The 19,873-nt window shown below is 48.4% G+C and overlaps 1 protein-coding gene across 4 annotated transcripts in view; it reads left to right on the top strand.

Annotated features, from left to right (window-relative positions):
• Positions 1–19,873, top strand: part of csgalnact1a (chondroitin sulfate N-acetylgalactosaminyltransferase 1a) — a 172,102-nt gene that overhangs the window by 120,396 nt on the left and 31,833 nt on the right. For all 4 annotated transcript variants that reach the window (XM_078403910.1, XM_078403900.1, XM_078403891.1 and 1 more), the window contains exons 4-5: positions 14,432–14,533; positions 18,492–18,670. In XM_078403910.1, the coding sequence (XP_078260036.1) occupies positions 14,432–14,533; positions 18,492–18,670 (281 nt within the window). The remainder of the gene's footprint in view (positions 1–14,431; positions 14,534–18,491; positions 18,671–19,873) is intronic.

Below are 19,873 nucleotides of genomic sequence, written 5' to 3'. Positions count from 1 at the left end.
TTAGATAGAGCTCTAGGGGCTAGTGGAATCAAGGGATATGGGGAAAAGGCAGGCACAGGTTACTGATTGTGGATGATCAGCCATTTTTGACTCCACAGTCAAAAAGGCCTAACAGAGGATGTACTTCCTGCGGCAGCTGAGGAAACACAATCTGCCACATGCAATGATGGTCCAATTCTATACTGCCATCATTGAGTCCGTCCTCACCTTCTCCATCATGGTCTGGTTTGGCTCAGCCACCAAGCACGACATCTGGAGGCTGCAACGGATCGTTCCATCAGCTGAGAAGGTTGTTGGCTACAACCTTCCCCCCATTGACGAACTGTACACTGCAAGGGCCAGGAAGCGAGCGGGCAAGATCATCTCTGACCCCTCTCACCCTGGCCACAAAATCTTTGAAGCACTTCCCTCTGGAAGGCGACTCCGGACTGTCAAAGCAGCCACAGCCAGACATAAAAACAGCTTTTTTTCCGCAAGTAGTAGCTCTACTCAAAAAACAAAAGTCTGTAGTCTCTTTTTGCTCTGGTTTATTTCACTCGCACGTTTAAACCGTAATGTTATATTCTTAAAGTTTTAATGTTTTATGCTTTATTCTTAATTGTTACTGCATGTTCGTTCTGTTATTTGCGAGCGGAGCACCAAGGCACATTCCTTGTATGTGTACATACTTGGCCAATAAACTTATTCATTCATTCATTCATCACAATGAATGGCGGTGCTGGCTCGAAGGGCCAAATGGCCTCCTCCTGCACCTATTTTCTATGTTTCTATGTTTCTATCTCATCTCCATCATCATATCCAGGGTATTTTTGGAACAGTGAATGACCGAAGTCTGATTTCTTCAGACAAAATTTGAGCAGTGAGACAAATTTCCTGATATATTCTTATGTAAAAAAAAATGAGTATAGAAATGGAACTATTGCCTTTCTGCTTTGATGATGTCCTGTACGTGAAAGCGTGTATATTGCTTAGTCGGTTTCTTAAAATCAGAAAACAATACACAGACTTGGGGATTTTTGTCATCTTGAGGAGGGAAATGCATTTTACAAATTAAAACGCCAAAGAATTCAGATCAGACATTTAAGCTTCCCCTTGGAGTTGGACCATGAATGAACTGCTAAAAAGAACCAGAAATAAGAAAATATATTAATTGTGAACAGCATAGTGCCAGAAATTAGATGTTAATTTTCTTTGGGTTCATATTGAATGCAAATGTGTTTCCAACTCCCATGGTAGTTGGGCCAAAGTAAAGTTAAAGATCTGATTCAATTGTTCTGGAAAAATTGGATTCAGTCCGAAGAAGGAAATCTGACGAAGTGTCACCCATCCTTTTTCTCCAGAGATGTGCCTGACCCTCGGAGTTACTCCAGCACTTTGTGTCAATCTTCGGTATAAACCAGCATCTGCAATTCTTTGTTTCAACCATGGTCATTTATCTAGTTGTTGTGTTCCTGTTTCGCTAAGATTAAGGCAACTTCAAACAATCTATGACAGGTACACATTTTTATAACTTCAACTTCAGGAGACCCTTACTTTCCCTTTCCCTCCATCCCCCATCTTAGTTCTCCGATCAGTCTGACTGTCCCTCTGATGAAATTTTATTTTGTATGCTTCGTTGTCAACAATAACCTATTCTGCATTTTCCTTAAGCTTTGTCCCCTTTGATCTCTCTGTTTCACACCTTACTCTTCCATGTCTCTGTGCTTCCTTCTCCCCTGACTCTGAATCTGAAGAAGGGTCTTGACCCGAAACATCACCCATTCCTTCTATTCAGAGATGCTGCCTGGCCCGCTGAGTTACTCCAACATTTTGTGTGTATCACACATTTTTATGTATATTTGAACAATGGGTGACTAGGTTTTGAGGTACATTTTAAGGAGATGAGCGTGTGGCAGGTGGAACATTTCAGAGCATGAATCCAAAACCCTATGAGTCAGAAGTGACAACTCCTTCCATTTTGTGCCACAGTTGGCAATATAAAGAGGTAGTTCAATCTTCAAGTGGAAAAATAAGATAAACTTCAAGAATACGACTTGAATTCAACTTTAGCATTATGAAACTTCCCAAGGTGCTCCCCAAGACAGTTTATTGAGCAGGATTTGACATTGAGCTGTGTATATTATCTGGGTAGAGAAATGAGTGCATGAGGTTTTGAGAAACAGGTTATGGTGAGAGCGCGTTGGAGGTTTGTTGACAGTAGAGGACTTGGATAGCTTACCGTGCAGCACCCAATGGTGGAAGAATAAGAGTGGGGATGTGCAAGAGTTGGAAGGAACGGCAGATACTGGATTACACGGAAGATAGACACAAAATGCTGGAGCAACTCAGCGGGACAGTTCGCCAAACATTTTAACTCCCCCTCCCACTCCCATACTTTCTGTCCTGGGCCAACTCCACTGTCAGGGAGAGGCCACATACTAATTGGAGGAACAACACCTCTTATTTCACTTGGGTAATTTACAACCTAGTGGTATGAATGTTGATTTCTTGAATTTCAAATAACTCTTGCATTCCCCCTCCCTCACCCTAGTTGTTCTGCCAGTTCCACTGTTCGCATTCACTGTTCGCACTGTTCCCTTTAGTTATCACCTCTACCACAGCCAACAATGGACCATTGTGGGCTCCACCTTTCCTTGGTCATCAGTGCCGGCACTGATTTAGAAAACATAGAAAACAGAAAAATAGGTGCAGGAGTAGGCCATTCGGTCCTTTGAGCCAGCACTGCCATTCAATATGATCATGGCTGATCATCTAAAATCAGTACCCCGTTCCTGCTTTTTGCCCATATCCCTTGATTCCTTTAGCCCAAGAGCTAAATCTAACTCCCTCAAACATTCAGTGAATTGGCCTTCTGTGGCTGAGAATTCCACATTTCCAATTTGTTTGGAACCTTTTCATACCTCTAGTTTCTCTCCTCCTCCCCCCCCCCCCCCCCCCCCAACTCTCAGTCTGAAGAAGGGACTCGACCCGAAAGGTCACCTATTCCTTTTCACCAGATGTGCTGCCTGTTACTCTAGCATTTAGTGTCTATCTGCAAGAGGTCGGAACTAGAGGGTTGCCAAGGTAGGGAAGGGTTGGGGCCCTGATTGGATTTGAAAATCAGAATGAAAATTGCACTGCTTCAGCCAAGTAACCAGTTCATATTCCTGATGGGCTCCAGATGCAGGGGTGAGTATTTGACCCATATATGCAGTGTACTGGGCACTGAGCCCTACACACTATTCTGTTGACCTTTATAATATAAATATTAAAAAACACACTGCAAGTAGCTGAAAAGCACCCACAGGATGATTTAATCCTACAGCGTGACTACAAGTTCATATATATTACAATGCAGGCAAGGCAGTGTAGGATCAGACCTGATTATAATCGCATTTTGTGTCTCTAATAGCTGTCTCCATTCTGACTCTGAACAGTACATGCAAATCCTATTTAGAATAGGATTTAGGGCGGCACGGTGGCGCAGCAGTGCTAGAGATCCGGGTTCGATCCTGACTATGGGTGCTGTCTGTACGTAGTTTGTACGTTCTCCCCATGAGCTGTATGGCTTTTCTCCATGATTATAGGCTAATTGGCTTGGTATAATTAATTGTAAATTGTCCCTAATGTGTGTAGGATAGTGTTAGTGTGCAAGGATCACTGGTCAGTACGGAAACGGTGGCCAAAGGGCCTGTTTCCGTGCTGTATCTCTAAACCAAACTAAACTAAATTGAAAAAGAAACCATCAGGAACCTCTTAAATGTTGATTTTCCTCAAAACTAAAGCCACACCATTCAATATAATCTGAAACGCTGATGCAATTAATGCCCCCCTTGTTCATCTTGAAGTCTACCTTGTTCAATGGCGTGGTGCTTTCTACAAATGCAATACTTTGCTCATCGTTGCTTTGAAATATCAATTGAGTGTTGTTTCTGTAAGGCTCTTGGAGTCAATCTCATTGTGAAGATTGTTAAATAAAAATAAAAATAAGTGCCAATTCCTGACCGCATGATGGCTGGCTGCCTACCTCCATCGACAGGCACAGCTGTAATGTGGGGCCTTCTGCATATTTCTGAAGTAGACGTGGACTGAAGTCTCCCAGCAGTGCAGTAACCAGGCACAGATGTCATGACAGCATTCATCGCACTGAGTGAAGGCTCGTGTCACTTCTCCACCTAATTGTTTGCAGACATCTTACAGAGGGCTCTCGATACATCTTGCATCTCTCTGTGCCTGCAACGGGCTGTAAAGGCAAAATCTAAGGTTTGTGTGTCTGAAGAAGGAATTAGCATTACTAAGGCTGATTGACTGGGGAAGTTGTTAGAAGCTGAGGCAAATTTCCAACTGTAGGGTTGGATGAGGCTTCTCCTGTCAGGTTGCAGGTTACCACCAGAGGCACGTTCTAAAAGACACCCTCGCTGCCTTCTAGCCCATCATTCATCACTAGGGATATAAACGTCAACTGTCAACATTGTACAATGTGCAAATATAAATATCAATCCCCAAGTCGCATGGAAGATAGACACACAGCGCTCGAGTAACTCAGCGGGTCAGGCAGCATCTTAGACGTTAGAGATACAGCAAGGAACCAGGCCTCTCAGCCCACAGATGCCGTGCTGACCACTGATCACCACTCACTAGTAATATCCAGTGCCGGATTAACCTAGTAGCCAAAGTAGCATATGCTACAGGCCCCGCATTTTCGAGGGCCCCGCACTAAATGCTTGCAAGCTGTCAGGTGAAATCGGCTGTCACGAGGGGGAGCTGCATGCTGCATGGTGCATGGTATGTAATCATTACGGATGTCATTAATAACAAGATACAAATAAATTTCATTCAAATTTATCTTTAAATTGTCCCGTATTAGGCCCGGGAGTGGGCTTGGTCACTGTAGGAAAAATACTGCAGATGCTGGTTAAAATTGAAGGTAGACACAAAATGCTGGGGTAACTCAGCGGGACAGGTAGCATCTGGAGAGAAGGAATGGGCGACGTTTCGGGTCGAGACCCTTCTTCAGACTGAAGATATTTTTTTGGAACTAAAATAGTTTATTTCTGAGTGTTGTTTTGCACAGCCAACCTTACCCTTCCCTCCCCACCCACTCCCCAGCCCCACGACAGTCCCGTCTGAGATTAAACGGCCCCTGTAATGCATGGCTCAATTTGGGCACGGGATCTGCGGGCGTGTCTCGCTCCCCGGCGCTGTGCAGGCCGCTCCATCCCACCGGTCGCTCCGCACTCTGTCCCGGCTCAGTGACCCTTCCGGTTGGGGCTCCAGCTTCTCCTTCGGCCACTCCGCCTCTTGCTCCTCGGGGGTCCCCTGACGAAGCCCCAGTCCACGCTGATGGGCTGCCCGGCCAGCTCCGACCTGTTCAAACTCTCCATGGCCACCTGCGCCTCCATGTAGCCTCGGTCTCATACTCCACCAGAGCGTAGCCCTTGAGGTAGCCGGTGCGCCGGTCCAGGTTGAGGTGCAGGTTCTTGATCTCACTGTAATCGGCGAACTTGTCGTGGATGTCCTCCTCGGTGGCTTCCTCATGGACCCCGGTCACAAACAGGATCCACCCCTCCACCGAGCGTTGAGGGCCTGGCTCGTCGCCATCTTGCTTCACAGAGTCGTAGTCTTCTCGCAGCCTGGATCGAGCGCCTTCCTCGGAGCCAAATCCTCGCCCCTTCCTCTTCTCCTTCAGTTTGTGGATACTTTCGTCGCCCTCATCGCCCATGGCGAAGTCCTCACCGCCAGCCTCACGGAGGTCCAGCAGAAGATGGGTGACGTTTCGTGTCGAGACCCTTTCCTTCTCTCCCAAGATGCTGCCCGACCCGCTGACTTACTCCAGCATTTTGTGTCTACCTCCGGTCTGTGTAGGCCCGGGCGCCGCCTAACGGAGGTTGCCTTGCAACCCGCCTCCCGGCCCGGGCGTCCGCCATTGGTGGAACGGGAGCCCGTGGCCGCTGGGTTAGGTGACGCGGGGCGGTGACATCACCTTGTCCCGTATTTGGGAGTGAGGAAATTGGCAACCCTAGCTCCAACCCTGCTAGCTTAATCCAGCCCTGGCACTATCCAACACACTTAACTCCTTAACTTCCAAACCTGTATGTCTTTGGAATAAGGGAGGATACGGAGCACCTGGGAAAACCCTTGCAGTTACAGGGATAGCATACAAACTCCGTACAGACAGCACCCATAGTCAAGATCAAACCTGGGTCTCTGGTGTTGTAAGGCAGCAACACTAATGCTGCACCACTCTGCTGCCCTCTCTGCAAGATCTTTGGAGAAAAAGGATGGGTGACGTTTCAGGTCGGGACCCTTCTTCGGGAACTGTTCCCCCCCCATCTACTTTCAGTCTGAAGAAGGGTACTGATACGAAATATCATCCATCCTTTTTCTCCAGAAATGTTGCCTGACCTGCTGAGTTACTCCAGCACTTTGTGCCTATCTTCAATATATGCCAGCCTCTGCAGTTCCTTTTCATACACCCAAATCACATCACTCACATTCAGATTATTTTCAGCACTTTTGGTCACAGCATTAAGGTTGCAAAACAACTGTATCACCTGGGAAATCATTTTAATTTTAATGCTCAGAAACTCTCCATGATACATCTCTAGACTGTAAAACCTGACAGTTCTCAGTGACTAATTCACCGTGTTAGCACACAATGGCAGAACGATCATGAGGGTCAGGTGTTGGAGCAGCCTTGGAGCAGCCTTGGAGCAGCAGCAAACTTATTCAGCCCCTCGGGCCTACCCCTCCATTTAATTAAATCCTGGATAATTCATTTAGCTGCTTTTGCATCTATTGGACTGAGCCCAATAAAAAAAATCAATTGTTCTTGCTTGTGGAGATTGGAAATGGCCTTCCTCCACACTGCATGCTTTTTAGGAGCAGACTAGATCAAGTGGACCCGTTGGGCCCAAAACTCTCCTGTATGGCGAGTCCGAAAACTTGTTGGTTGTAGAAGAAGTTTATTGCAGCCGCAATATTCGAATACAGAGTTAAACAACAAGGTAAAGGACAACCATCAAAAACTTACTGTCTTCTTCGAAGACTTCGCCGAACTGAACATTTCGGGCGCCAAAAGCGCACATGACCACGCTGGCCAATCAGCGATGTCGCTCTCTGGACCAATCCCCATGGTCGCGTTCCCACGTGACCTCGCTGGCCAATCTGAGGGTTCGACGACCTGGACCATTCTCTATGGTCGCTACATGACCCCCCCCAGAACCCGAGGTACGGAACCTAGCAGGGAGCCGGATTTCGCGACCATAACGAGTACGGAGAGGGGCAGCCTGAACCACAGGAGCCGGGGGTTCCGGACTTGGAGGAACTGCCGGAACGGGGGGTCCTGGAGGAACTGCCGGAACGGGGGGTCCTGGAGGAACTGCCGGAACGGGGGGTCCTGGACTGAGCGGAACTAACGGAGGTCGGCCTCTCCTAGGGGTTTGGCCGACCAGGACTGGTTGATCCGGATCCAAGTGTGCAGGTTTGAGCCGGGACACCGAGACGAGCTCACTCTTGCCGCACATATCTAAGGTGAAGGTAGCCGTTCCCTTACGCAAAACCCGGAACGGCCCTTGATAGACCCTTTGTAACGGGGCGCGATGGGAATCTTTTCGCAGAAACACAAACTCACAGTCCTTCAGGGAAGGCGGTTCATGTACCATGGGACACCCATGACGTGAAGTCGGAACTGGAGCCAGGGAACCCACCCGTGCCCGGAGAGATGCTAACACTGATGGGACTGTAGGCAGCTGGTCTGAAGGGTCCGGAAACAAATCTCCGGGTACTCGAAGTGTCGAGCCATATACTAGCTCCGCGGACGATGCACCGAGATCTAGCTTAGGAGCAGTCCGGATGCCCAGAAGGACCCAGGGGAGCTGGTCTACCCAGTCCGGGCCTTCAAGCCTTGCACTGAGGGACGCCTTAAGTTGACGGTGGAACCTTTCTACAAGTCCATTTGCCTGGGGGTGATATGCAGTAGTGGGTTGTAACTTGGAACCGTACAGTTCTGCGAGCGCGGCCCAGAGGGACGAAGTGAACTGCGGCCCCCTGTCAGTGGTAATAACTGCTGGGACCCCGAAACGAGCTACCCAATGGAGGGCCAAAGTCCTGGCACAGGAGGCTGACGAAATATCAGACAATGGGAAAGCCTCTGGCCACCGGGTGAACCGATCCACCACCGTGAGGAGGTGGGTGTAGCCCCGGGAAGAAGGCAAAGGCCCGACTAAATCCACGTGGATGTGGAAAAAACGACTTGCTGGGACCTCGAACTCCTGTACGGGGGGCTGGACATGGCGCTGGACTTTAGCGGTCTGACAGGGAACGCAGGAACGCGCCCAACCCGCTACCTGTTTCCGTAGGCCATGCCAGACAAACCGAGCTGCTACCAAAGCAGAGGTGGAGCAGATGGACGGGTGCGCCAGCCCATGAATGGCATCAAAAACCCGGCGCTGAAGGGAGGGCGGTACTACCGGCCTGGGACGGGGAAGAGAAACATCGCACCAGACTTTTGTGCCTTCCGACCCGCAGGCTACCTGAGTCAACTTCAATCCCGAAGTGGTGGACTGGTATGCCGAAGCGGTATCCGCTAGAAGCTGTGCCTCCGCAAGCTCCTGGGGATCCACCTCGCAGTCCACCGCCGAAATAGGGGAAAAAGCAGGTCTAGACAGGGCGTCAGCAACGGCATTAAGCTTACCCGCGACATGACGGACATCGGTGGTAAATTCGGAGATAGCAGTCAGGTGCCGCTGCTGGCGGGCCGACCATGGGTCAGACAATTTGAAAAATGCAAATGTTAATGGTTTGTGGTCCGTAAAGGCCACAAATGGGCGGCCCTCAAGGAAATACCTGAAATGACGAACAGCTAAATAGAGGGCCAGAAGCTCTCGGTCAAATGCGCTATACTTCAGCTCAGCCGAATTTAGTTGCCGGCTGAAAAACGCCAAGGGCTGCCAACGGCCACCGACCTGCTGCTCCAAGACCCCGCCCACCGCCACGTCAGAGGCGTCAACCGTCAGGGCCGTGGGGGCGGAGGGGCTCGGGTGGACCAACATGGTGGCGTCTGCTAATGCTGCCTTAGCTGCTGTAAAAGCCGACTCTGCGGCCGGGGACCATATCAACTCTACCGGTTTTCCCGCAAGGCACTGGAAAAGCGGGCGCATGACCCGCGCAGCTGCCGGAACGAACCTATGGTAGAAGTTAACCATACCTACGAACTCCTGTAGTCCTTTTACTGTGGTGGGCCTGGGAAATGCCCGGATAGCCTCCACCTTCTCGGGCAAAGGGGAGGCGCCGGCAGGGGTAATTCTGTGCCCTAGAAAATCAAGAGAAGGGAGGCCGAATTGACACTTGGAGGGTTGGATAATGAGCCCGTGGTCTTGGAGCCGCTGGAACACAGTCCGCAAGTGGACCTGGTGTTCCTGCACTGAGGGGCTGGCTACCAGGATGTCGTCTAAATAAATAAACACAAACGGTAAACCCCGGCCCACGCGGTCCATCAGTCGTTGGAAAGCCTGTGCCGCGTTCTTTAAACCGAAAGGCATACGCAACCATTCAAACAACCCGAACGGAGTAATCGTTGCAGTTTTCTGTATGTCCTCCGGACGCACCGGAATCTGGTGGTATCCTCGCACCAAATCGATTTTGGAGAACACCACCGCTCCTTCCAGCCCAGACGAAAAGTCCTGCAGGTGCGGTATGGGGTAGCGATCAGCCGTGGTGACAGCATTGAGACGCCGATAATCGCCACATGGTCTCCACCCCCCAGATGTCTTGGAGACCATATGCAACGGCGAGGCCCACGGGCTGTCAGACTGACGGACAATTCCCATTTCCTCCATCTTCCTAAATTCCGCCCGTGCCACCACCAGTTTGTCTGGCGGCAGTCTCCTAGCCCAAGCGAAAACGGGAGGGGCCTCGGTGCGGATGTGATGAACCATGCCGTGCTTGGCCGAAGGCGTGTCAAAACGTTGGATGAGCAGCTCTGGAAACTCCGCCAGGATCTCAGCATACGAGTCAGGGGCCGCGACGACGGCCTGGACAGTAGGGCTGGGCGTGGAGGCGGTTGTCGGAGCGACGGGCTCCTCCCGGCGGAGGGTCGGAGGTCGTTACCGCGGACATCAGGGACCAGTGAAAAAGCCCAGAGAAAATCTGCGCCCAGGATCGCTTGTCTGACGTCTGCTATGATGAATGGCCATTCGTACGTGCGGAGGCCTAACACGAGGGACATCTTCCGTATACCGAAAGTGCGAATGGGGCTGCCATTAACCGCGATGAGGGTGGGACCTGTCTTACCCGTTCTGGTTTCGAGGTCGGTCGGCGGCACTATACTGACGATGGCTCCCGTGTCCACCAAAAATTCTGTGTCCGTGAATCGATCGTGGACGTAGAGGCGTCGGTTCTGGCCAATCGTAACTGCCCCTATGTACGATCGGCCGAGGCATTTCCCGCGAAGGTACAAGGTGAGCGGCAGTTGCGGGATTCGCTACCCCATCGTAGGTGATAATAGCACCAGCCGCGCTTGTGCGGATCTTTTTGGCGGGCTTTCGGAGAACTGGCGGGAGATGCGGCGCCATCTTGATGTCGCTGTGGCGTGGTCACTGATGTCGAGACCTTGTTGATCGAACCGCTTGCCTTGTTTTTAGCCGCTATGAGCGCGTCCGCTTTCGCTGCATATGCTTCGGGGTCCTTAAAAGAACAATCCGTGAGCAGCAGTCGGACATCCTCAGGAAGCTTCTCTCGGAATGCCTGTTCGAACATAAGGCAATCCGTATGCTCACCGGCTAGCATCATCATTTCGGCCATGAGAACGGAAGGCCGTCGATCTCTGAGGTCCGGTAGGTGCAGAAGTCTTGCAGCGCAATCATGCCTATTAAACCCGAAGGTTCGCAGTAACACTTTCTTCATGGCAATAGACAATAGACAATAGACAATAGGTGCAGGAGTAGGCCATTCAGCCCTTCGAGCCAGCACCGCCATTCAATGCGATCATGGCTGATCACTCTCAATCAGTACCCCGTTCCTGCCTTCTCCCCATACCCCCTCACTCCGCTATCCTTAAGAGCTCTATCCAGCTCTCTCTTGAAAGCATCCAACGAACTGGCCTCCACTGCCTTCTGAGGCAGAGAATTCCACACCTTCACCACCCTCTGACTGAAAAAGTTCTTCCTCATCTCCATTCTAAATGGCCTACCCCTTATTCTCAAACTGTGGCCCCTTGTTCTGGACTCCCCCAACATTGGGAACATGTTATCTGCCTCTAATGTGTCCAATCCCCTAATTATCTTATATGTTTCAATAAGATCCCCCCTCATCCTTCTAAATTCCAGTGTATACAAGCCTCGTACTTGCTTTCCTCAGGCGGATTAACGATGAACCGCATCACGCGTGTGGTCGTCTCCGGTGATAGAGCGCTGACGAGGTAGTAATACATCGTCGAGTCGTCCGATATCTTCTTTATATGAAATTGAGCTTCGGTGTGGACAAACCAAGATTGCGGTGAATGTGTCCAAAACAACGGAAGGTGAACGCTTACCGCGCTTAACTCCGGTGTGCCCGGCGCGGCAATCAACAACGAGGCGTCGTGTCCCTGCATAGTCGGTGATCGTCCAGATCACGTCGGGGTCACCAATATGGCGAGTCCGAAAACTTGTTGGTTGTAGAAGAAGTTTATTGCAGCCGCAATATTCGAATACAGAGTTAAACAACAAGTTAAAGGACAACCATCAAAAACTTACTGTCTTCTTCGAAGACTTCGCCGAACTGAACATTTCGGGCGCCAAAAGCGCACATGACCACGCTGGCCAATCAGCGATGTCGCTCTCTGGACCAATCCCCATGGTCGCGTTCCCACGTGACCTCGCTGGCCAATCTGAGGGTTCGACGACCTGGACCATTCTCTATGGTCGCTACACCTGCATTCGTGCAGCACCCTCTCCTACCCCACTACCCCTCCCCCCTCCCCCTCCCCCTTCCCTTCCCCCCTTCCCTTCCCCCTTCCCTTCCCCCCTTCCCTTCCCCCTTCCCTTCCCTTCCCTTCCCCCTTCCCTTCCCCCCTTCCCTTCCCCTTCCCTTCCCCCCTTCCCTTCCCCCCCACTCCATTCCCCTCAACCCACCTTATCCTTCCCCTCCCTCCCTCCCCCCATCCACCCCCCTCCCTCCTTCCCCCCTCCCTCCCTAGGAGATAGATTTAAACTTTAAAACATGAATAACTTAAAAAATATAACACCGATTTCAATTAAACTTCTTCCATTAGCACCAAAGGGAAGACAGTGAGTAAGGTGGGCCTAAAATTGTCGCGCTATCTTGTACTGTTTTGGCTGTAGTTCAGGAACAAACAAACAAACAAACAAGAGTTTTAGTATATAGATAATCCCAAACCTTCATTATCTTTTCAAGTAGACAATTACCTTCTTCCATGTGGGAAGGAACTGCTGATGCTGTTTGACACCAAAGATGGACACAAAATGCTAGAGTAACTCAGCGGGCCAGGCAGCATGTCTGGAGAAAAGGAATAGGTTTATTCACAAAATGCTGGAGTAACTCAGCAGGTCAGGCAGCATCTCGGGAGAGAAGGAATGGGTGACGTTTCGGGTCGAGACTCTTCTTCAGACTAGGAATAGGTGATGTTTCAGGTTGAAATCCTTCTTCAGACTGTGTCAGGGGAGAGGAAACGTGTGGTGCCCCTGTCTTTTTGTTTCTAGTGTATTACCCATTTGTTTTGGCCTGCACAAGCAAGGAGTCGAATCCTTTTAGACATCCCAATTGGATTACTGTTCAACTGTCAAAGTATCTGGGAATGGGGCCAAGGTTGGATCAACTGATTCTCCTAATCTAATACTTTAAATGGCAGATTGATTAGAATGGTTTGCATTTTGAGAGATATACACTATACTGTCATGGACTAAGAGCGGGGGCGATCCCCAGCAACAGAGCATCTCTACCAGATAAGTTGAATGCCTTTTTGGCCATTTTGAACAGGCAAACAAAAGTGATGTCGTAGCACATTCCCTCCATCCGCTGCTGCTCCATCGTGCTGGCAGAAGTCACGTCTGCTTCCACGAGAGTGAAAGCCTGGATGGAGTCCCTGGACAGGCTCTGAAATTGTGTGCCAATCAACTGGCTACAATCTTCACTGAAAACTTCAACTTGTCAATTCCACTATCTATTGCTCCCATCTGCTTCAAGGAAACCTCCACCATACCAGTCCCCAAGAAAAATAAAGTGATCAATGACTACTGCCCGAAGGTATCACAAAAAGCTGGAGTAGCGCAGTGGGTCAGGCAGCATCTCAGGAGAGAAGGAATGGGTGACGTTTCGGGTTGAAACCCTTCTTCAGACTGATCAGTCTGAAGAAGGGTCTCGACACGAAACGTCACCCATTCCTTCTCTCCTGAGATGCTGCCTGACCCGCTGAGTTACTCCAGCTTTTTGTGATACCTTCGATTTGTACCAGCATCTGCAGTTATTTTCCTAAATGACTACTGCCTAATTGCTATAATGTCAACCTTAATGAAGTGCTTTGAAAGAATGTTAATGGCCCACATCTGTGTTAGTCTTCTGGGCACTAGAGACCTCTTGCAATTTGTACACAGGAAAGATAGGTCTATGGAGGATGCCATCTCTATAGGCACTACAATCACCTTGTCAGCAAGAAAACAAATGTCAAGATGCTATTCATTGACTTCAGTTTAACCTTCAACCCTATAACTTCAAATAAGCTCATCCCTAAACATTTGGACCTTGGTCTGGGCTCCTCCATCTGCGACTGGCTTGTGGACTTTCAAATTAACAGATTTTGTTTGATTAGAGTTGGTTATAATATTCCTCCACCATGACTCTCAACACAAGAGGCAGTTAGAGTTGTGTGCTCAGTCCCTTGCTCTATTCCCTGTTCACCCATTATTGTGTGTCCAAGTACAATGCAAACCCAATCTTTAATTTCGCTGCCACACCTATCAGCCAGTTCAACAACAATGATGAGACAAAGTGCAGGGGGGAGATTGAGAACCTTTTGCAATGGTGCCAGAACAACAACCTAGCCCTTGATATCAGCAAGACAAAAGAGTCGACCGAAGGAAGCCAAGGGTTGAGCCCAGCCCGGTTCTCATCAATGTTCAAAGACATTCAATGTTCAATGTTCATACCATTCATACCATTCAGAAGGAGATTTGGATTAACATTTCACTCAAACAATGGGATTTCCAGCAGTACAACACTTCACTAAAATGTCATCCTTCATAACATTCTGCTGCTCCTGCGAACAGCTGAAACCCACCACCTTCTGACACAGGGATGAGAGATCTACCAGCTGTGCCACAGCTGACACGCGATAGTTTTAAGTTGGGTTGAGTATCCTGTTCTCTCTGAGTCAAATACTATTTTTTTTGTTTTCATTTTCCATGGAAAATTTGAGTTGTATTAAACTGAAAGTAGTTCTCTTTCTGTCTTGCAGGGAGGTGGGTGTTCGACTGGATGGCAGAGTTCATCTCACTGTAGTTTATTTTGGTACAGAACAAATGATTGAAGTAAAAGCCATACTTGAATACATGTCCAGGTGAGTTCTGGCCACTGGAGGGTGACCTATCTGGAAATCTTTGCCACCTAGTCACAGATCAGGAGTGTTTTATTGTCCTATGTCCCAAAACAGCACAATTAAATTCTTGTTTGCAGCAGCACAACAGATATATAAACATTATATGTGTAGAAAGGAACTGCAGATGTTGGTTTATACTGAGGATAGACACAAAGTGCTGCAGTAACCCAGCGGGTCAGGCAGCATCGCTGGAGGAAAAGGATAGGTGACGTTTCGAGTTGGGATCCTTCTTCACACTGAAAGTAGAAGAACACCTCCAGTTTGCTCCCCTCCACTTTCAGTCTGTAGAAGGATCACTTTCAGTCTGTAGAAGGATCACTTTCAGTCTGAAGAAGGACCCAGACCCAAAACATCACCCATCCTTTTTCTCCAGAGATGCTGCCTGACCCGCTGATACTCCAGCACTTTTGTGTCTTTCTTCTATGTAAACATAGTACTCTGTAAACCTATAATAAACAACAAAACAAAGTTCAATAATAAACAAATAATAGGAGTCCAAAGACAAAATTAATGCCCCCAAGTCTATGTAGTTCAGAGCTTTGTGGAGGTTGTAGTGTTTAATAACTCAATGGTTGTAGGGAAGAAAAAGCTCATGAACCTGGACATTGCAGTTTTCAGGCTCCTCTATCTTCTTCCTGATGGCAGGAGTGAAATGAGAGCATAGCCAGGTGGTGTGGGTCTCTGCTGATGCTGGCTGCCTTTTTGAGGCAGTGAATCTTGTAGAACACTTCAATGATGGGGAGGTCAGTCCTGATGATGGACTGGGCAGTGTGCACCACTTTTTGTAACCTTCTTCGTTCCTGGGAATTCGAGTTGCCGAACCAGACCATGATGCAACCAGTTAATATGCTCTCTACTGTACACCTGTAGAAGTTCAAGAGAGTATTCACTAACATACTGAATCTCCTCAATCTTCTCAGAAAGTAGAGGCATTGATGGGCTTTCTTGTGATTGCATCAATGTGCTGGGTCCAAGACATTTCTTCAGTGATATGCAGGAGTTTGAAGCTTTTGACTCTCTCCATCACCATCCTGTTGATTAAGACAGGTTTGTGGATCCTTGTCTTTCCTCTTCCATAGTCTTCAATCAGTCTTCCAGAGTCTACGCCTACCATCCCACCTGCTGGTATTAAGTGTTGATGCTCAGTGCGTGGAGTTAAGCCATTGCAACAAAGAGCCAACACACTTGAAGGAGCGGGTGGAAGAGATTTAAACCAAAGAAGCATTAAAAAAAGAATTGTAACGAGACGGTTAAAGACAGTTTAACAGACCTGCGATCACCCAGTTCTCTAGCACTACCCTACGCACTAGGGACAATTTACAATTTATAGAAGCCAATTAACCTGCAAACATGTACATCTTTGGAATGTGGGAGGAAACTAGAGCACCCAGGCAAAATCCATGCAGTCACAGGGAGAATGTACAAACTCCATACAGACAGCACCTGTAGTCATGATCAAACTCGGGTCTCTGGAGCTGCAAGGCAGCAACTCTACCGCTGCTCCACTGCGCTGTCCATTGATCTGGTTGTTTCTTACACCTTTTCCTCATCACCTGCACTATTTCGTACCTGATCCCTCCAGTACAGTTGTCTTCACAATCTACTTTCAATGTTCAACCTAGAATATATGAAACATTACTGCCTTAAGGGCCTGTCCCAGTTATGTGATTTTTAAGGCGAATGCCGGCGACTGTCAAAGTCGTAGCAGATCGCCAACATTTTCTTTTACCTTACGACAATGACCACGACAATGCCGAGTCAGGTCGATACAGATTACTTTTTTTGTGAAACTAGCACCTGGCTAAGAGATTATACCGTCTTCGGAAACATCGTGAAATTCCCACGCTTACCTGACCGTCAAACTGTCGCCTCCACTCTACCTGTCAAATGTCCTGACGGTAAATAAATTGGTTAAACAAAACTATCTTCTGGTATCTTCAAATGCCTTTTCTTAATTTAATATTACGTGCTTCTAAATGCATCTGCGACAACCTTGCAAACCTGGGGACAGCATGCGACAGCGCCCGCAATAAGCTATGATACCTGGCGACAAGCCAGCTGTCGCCGAGAAATTTCTATCTGGAAATTTTTTCCGCGACGCGCCGAGATCCGCCACGATTGATTGAAGACTCCTCACGATCATGCCCGCGACACCCCGGCAGACGTTCAATGACAGTCTCGTCGCCGGCAGTCGCCTTAAAATCACCTAAGTGGGACAGGCCCTTTAGTAAGTTATACAGTAATTGGGATAACATTTCTGATGATGTCTATTTAGATCTTGTAAATTGACACAATTAGCTATTTCCACTTAGAAGTTCAGAAAACTCGTCAGGATCTTCCCGATCTGATCTAATTCCTCTTTCCTGCAACCAATGCCGTCTTTACTTGAATTAATGTGTTTGAAGTGGCTAGTTTATTAAATGACTCTTTTTTCCTGCTACTCTTCATCTCCTTTTGGAGAGGTGGTATTGGCACATGGAGGCCCTGTGGGGACAATTTCCTTTTGCTTGCATAATTTTCATTCTACGTTAGAGGCAGCATGACAGAAATCCTTCCTCTGGCTAGGGAAGTGATTGGAGTAAAAGGTCAGGATACAGAGGCAGGAAATTCCTATTTTGTTGTTTCTTTCTTCTCAAGGGGTGATGTTCATCATCTCCTCCCATGTCATTTAATAAACCAAACAGTTGTAAGCTCCCCCATAGCGTCCAGCCATTAGCCAGACATATCCTTCCATCCTGGGATTGCACATGGCCTAAGCCCTCTGCTGGCATTGGGGGCAGCACGGTGATGCCACAGGTGGAGCTGCTGCCTCACAGCTCCAGTGACCCAGGTTCAGTCCTGACCTGAGGTGAGGTTGGAGTGGAGATTGCACGTTCTCCCTGTGACTGCGTGGGTTTCCTCTGCATCCTCGTTTCTTCCTACATCTCAATAATGTGCCAATTAAGTTGTCCACTGCATCTTGCTCGGAGTGTTTCGGCGTGTGTTTCGAATGTAGGAGGAGTTGATGGGAACGTGGGTGTAATATAATTGCTTAGGGTAGGATTAATCCAAAAGTAGGTGGTGGATGGTCTGCATGGACTCGGCGGGCCGGAGGGCCTGATGCCATGCTGTCTCTTTTTACACTCAATACAGACTTGCCAAAAGTGGCTTGTGACTCAGAGCCAAGTTGCCTCCTGATGCAAAAACTGGGATATTCCTTGCTCCCACCATGGCCGAAGGGACCTGCTTTGGTGAGTGGGTAGAAGATCACCACCTCGGCCAGTCTTGCCTGCTCTGACCCTCATTATAGGCATGTCAGATGACTGTGTGCCTTGGACATTCACTTGTTTCTGCTGTGTTTAGTTTTTGAGATACAACATGGAAACAGGCCCTTGAGCCCACCCAGTCCACACAGACATTCGATCGCATGTCAACATGTTCTATGTTATCCCACTGCCTACACACTAGGGGCAATTTTACTGAGCCCAATTCACCTACAAACCCACACATCTTTGGGATGTGGGAGGAAACATGTGTACCCAGAGGAAATCCATGCGGTCACAGGGAGAACGTGCAAACTCCACTTAGACGGCACCCAAGGTCAGGATCAAACCCGCTGTGAAGCAGCGGCTCTACCACTGTGCCGCCTTCAGTGTTGAAATGGACTTGGTGGGCCAAAGGGCCTATTTCCGTGCTGTATTTCTAAATTAATCTAAAACAGTGTTATAACTGTTGAGAAAACTATTCCATTCGCCCCCCTAAATGATCTAAACCCAATCTGCAGGCACTTCATGTTTTGCTGTTTCTGCAAAAAGCAATTTCACATGCAATTCAAAAAAAATCTTGTAGTTAATTCGGACTAGTGTCGACTGAACATTGGGATAGTGAAAAAATACACAGTGGAGTGAACTTTTCATCCGTCTTGTTCTTTGTAATATAGGGAAGCAAACTACAAGAACTACACCTTTATTCCCCTGGCGGAGGATTTTTCCCGTGGGAAAGGCCTTGACGTCGGTGCTCGCGCTTGGAAGGGAAACAACGTCCTCTTGTTCTTCTGCGATGTGGATATCTACTTCACAGCGGAGTTTCTGAACACGTGCAGATTGAACGCCCAGCCAGGTATTATGCTGATTGCGGGCCGAAGTGCATGCTGAACTCCACGCCCACTCCATGTTTCACAATTGCACACCCAGAGAGAATCTGTACCCCTTCAAAGAATATGGTACAAATACAATGGACGGAATGGCCTCCATTAACACTGTAGGATTTTATAGCTTGCCTTTATGTAGGGCCTGTTGTGCCCCATGGATGTTCAGAAGTGCTTTACGGCAATTAGACTACTCTTTAAATTGCAGCTGTCACTGCATGTAAGGAATGCAGAAACCAACTTGTACACAGCAAGCTGCCACAAGCAGCAGAGATAATGAGCAGATGTTTTAGTGGTGTTAATTGATGAATATTGGTACTTGATTAACTTTGAATTTGTGCATGGGGCTTTCAGTTTACTCTCTCAACTGAAAAGAAAACGCACCTCCACTATACAGCATTCCCTCCGTGCTATACTGGAGTGGGCCTTGCATCTGTACTGAAAGATGTCAGGACCACAAACATGCAATGTTTTGCAGCCGCATGTCATTTTATGGTTATGGTACTTTACAGGTGAGGCACAATGGTGCAGCGGCAGAGGTGCTGCCTTACAGCATCAGAGACCTGGGTTCGATCCTGACCAAGAGTGCTGTCTGTATGGAGTTTGTACGTTCTCCCTGTGACCGCGTGGGTTTTCTCCGGGTTCTGCAGTTTCATCCCACACTTCAAAGACGTACAGGTTTATAGGTTAATTGGCATTGGTAAAATTGTAAATTGTCCTAGTGCGTAGGATTGTACTATTGCACGGGGTGAGCGATGGTTGGCGCTGATTCGGTGGGCCGAAGAACCTGTTGCCGCACTGCATCTCTGATGTCTAAAAGTCTAAAGAGATGCACCGCAGAAACAGGCCCTTCAGCCCACCAAGCCCGTGCTGACCAGTGATCACCCCATACAATAGCACTATCGTACACATGAGAAACAATTTACAACTTTTATCAAATCCAATTAACCTACAAACCTGTACACCTTTGGAGAGTGGGAGGAAGTTGGAGCACCTGGAGAAAACCCACGTGGTCACAGGGAGAATGTTCAAACTCCATACAGACAGCACTCATGGCCAGGATGGAACCCGGGTCTCGATGCTGTAAGGCAGCAGCTCTACTGCTGCACCACTATGTCGCCCAAAGTTAAAACTTTGTTTGCTTTTGCTCCTGCAAAGTATGTGAGAGCAGTTGT

This window comes from Rhinoraja longicauda, chromosome 1 (assembly GCF_053455715.1).
Source record: "Rhinoraja longicauda isolate Sanriku21f chromosome 1, sRhiLon1.1, whole genome shotgun sequence".
NCBI classification, from domain to species: domain Eukaryota; kingdom Metazoa; phylum Chordata; class Chondrichthyes; order Rajiformes; family Arhynchobatidae; genus Rhinoraja; species Rhinoraja longicauda.
The sequence above is the reverse complement of the archived record's forward strand: the minus strand, read 5'-3'. Positions and strand labels throughout refer to the sequence as shown.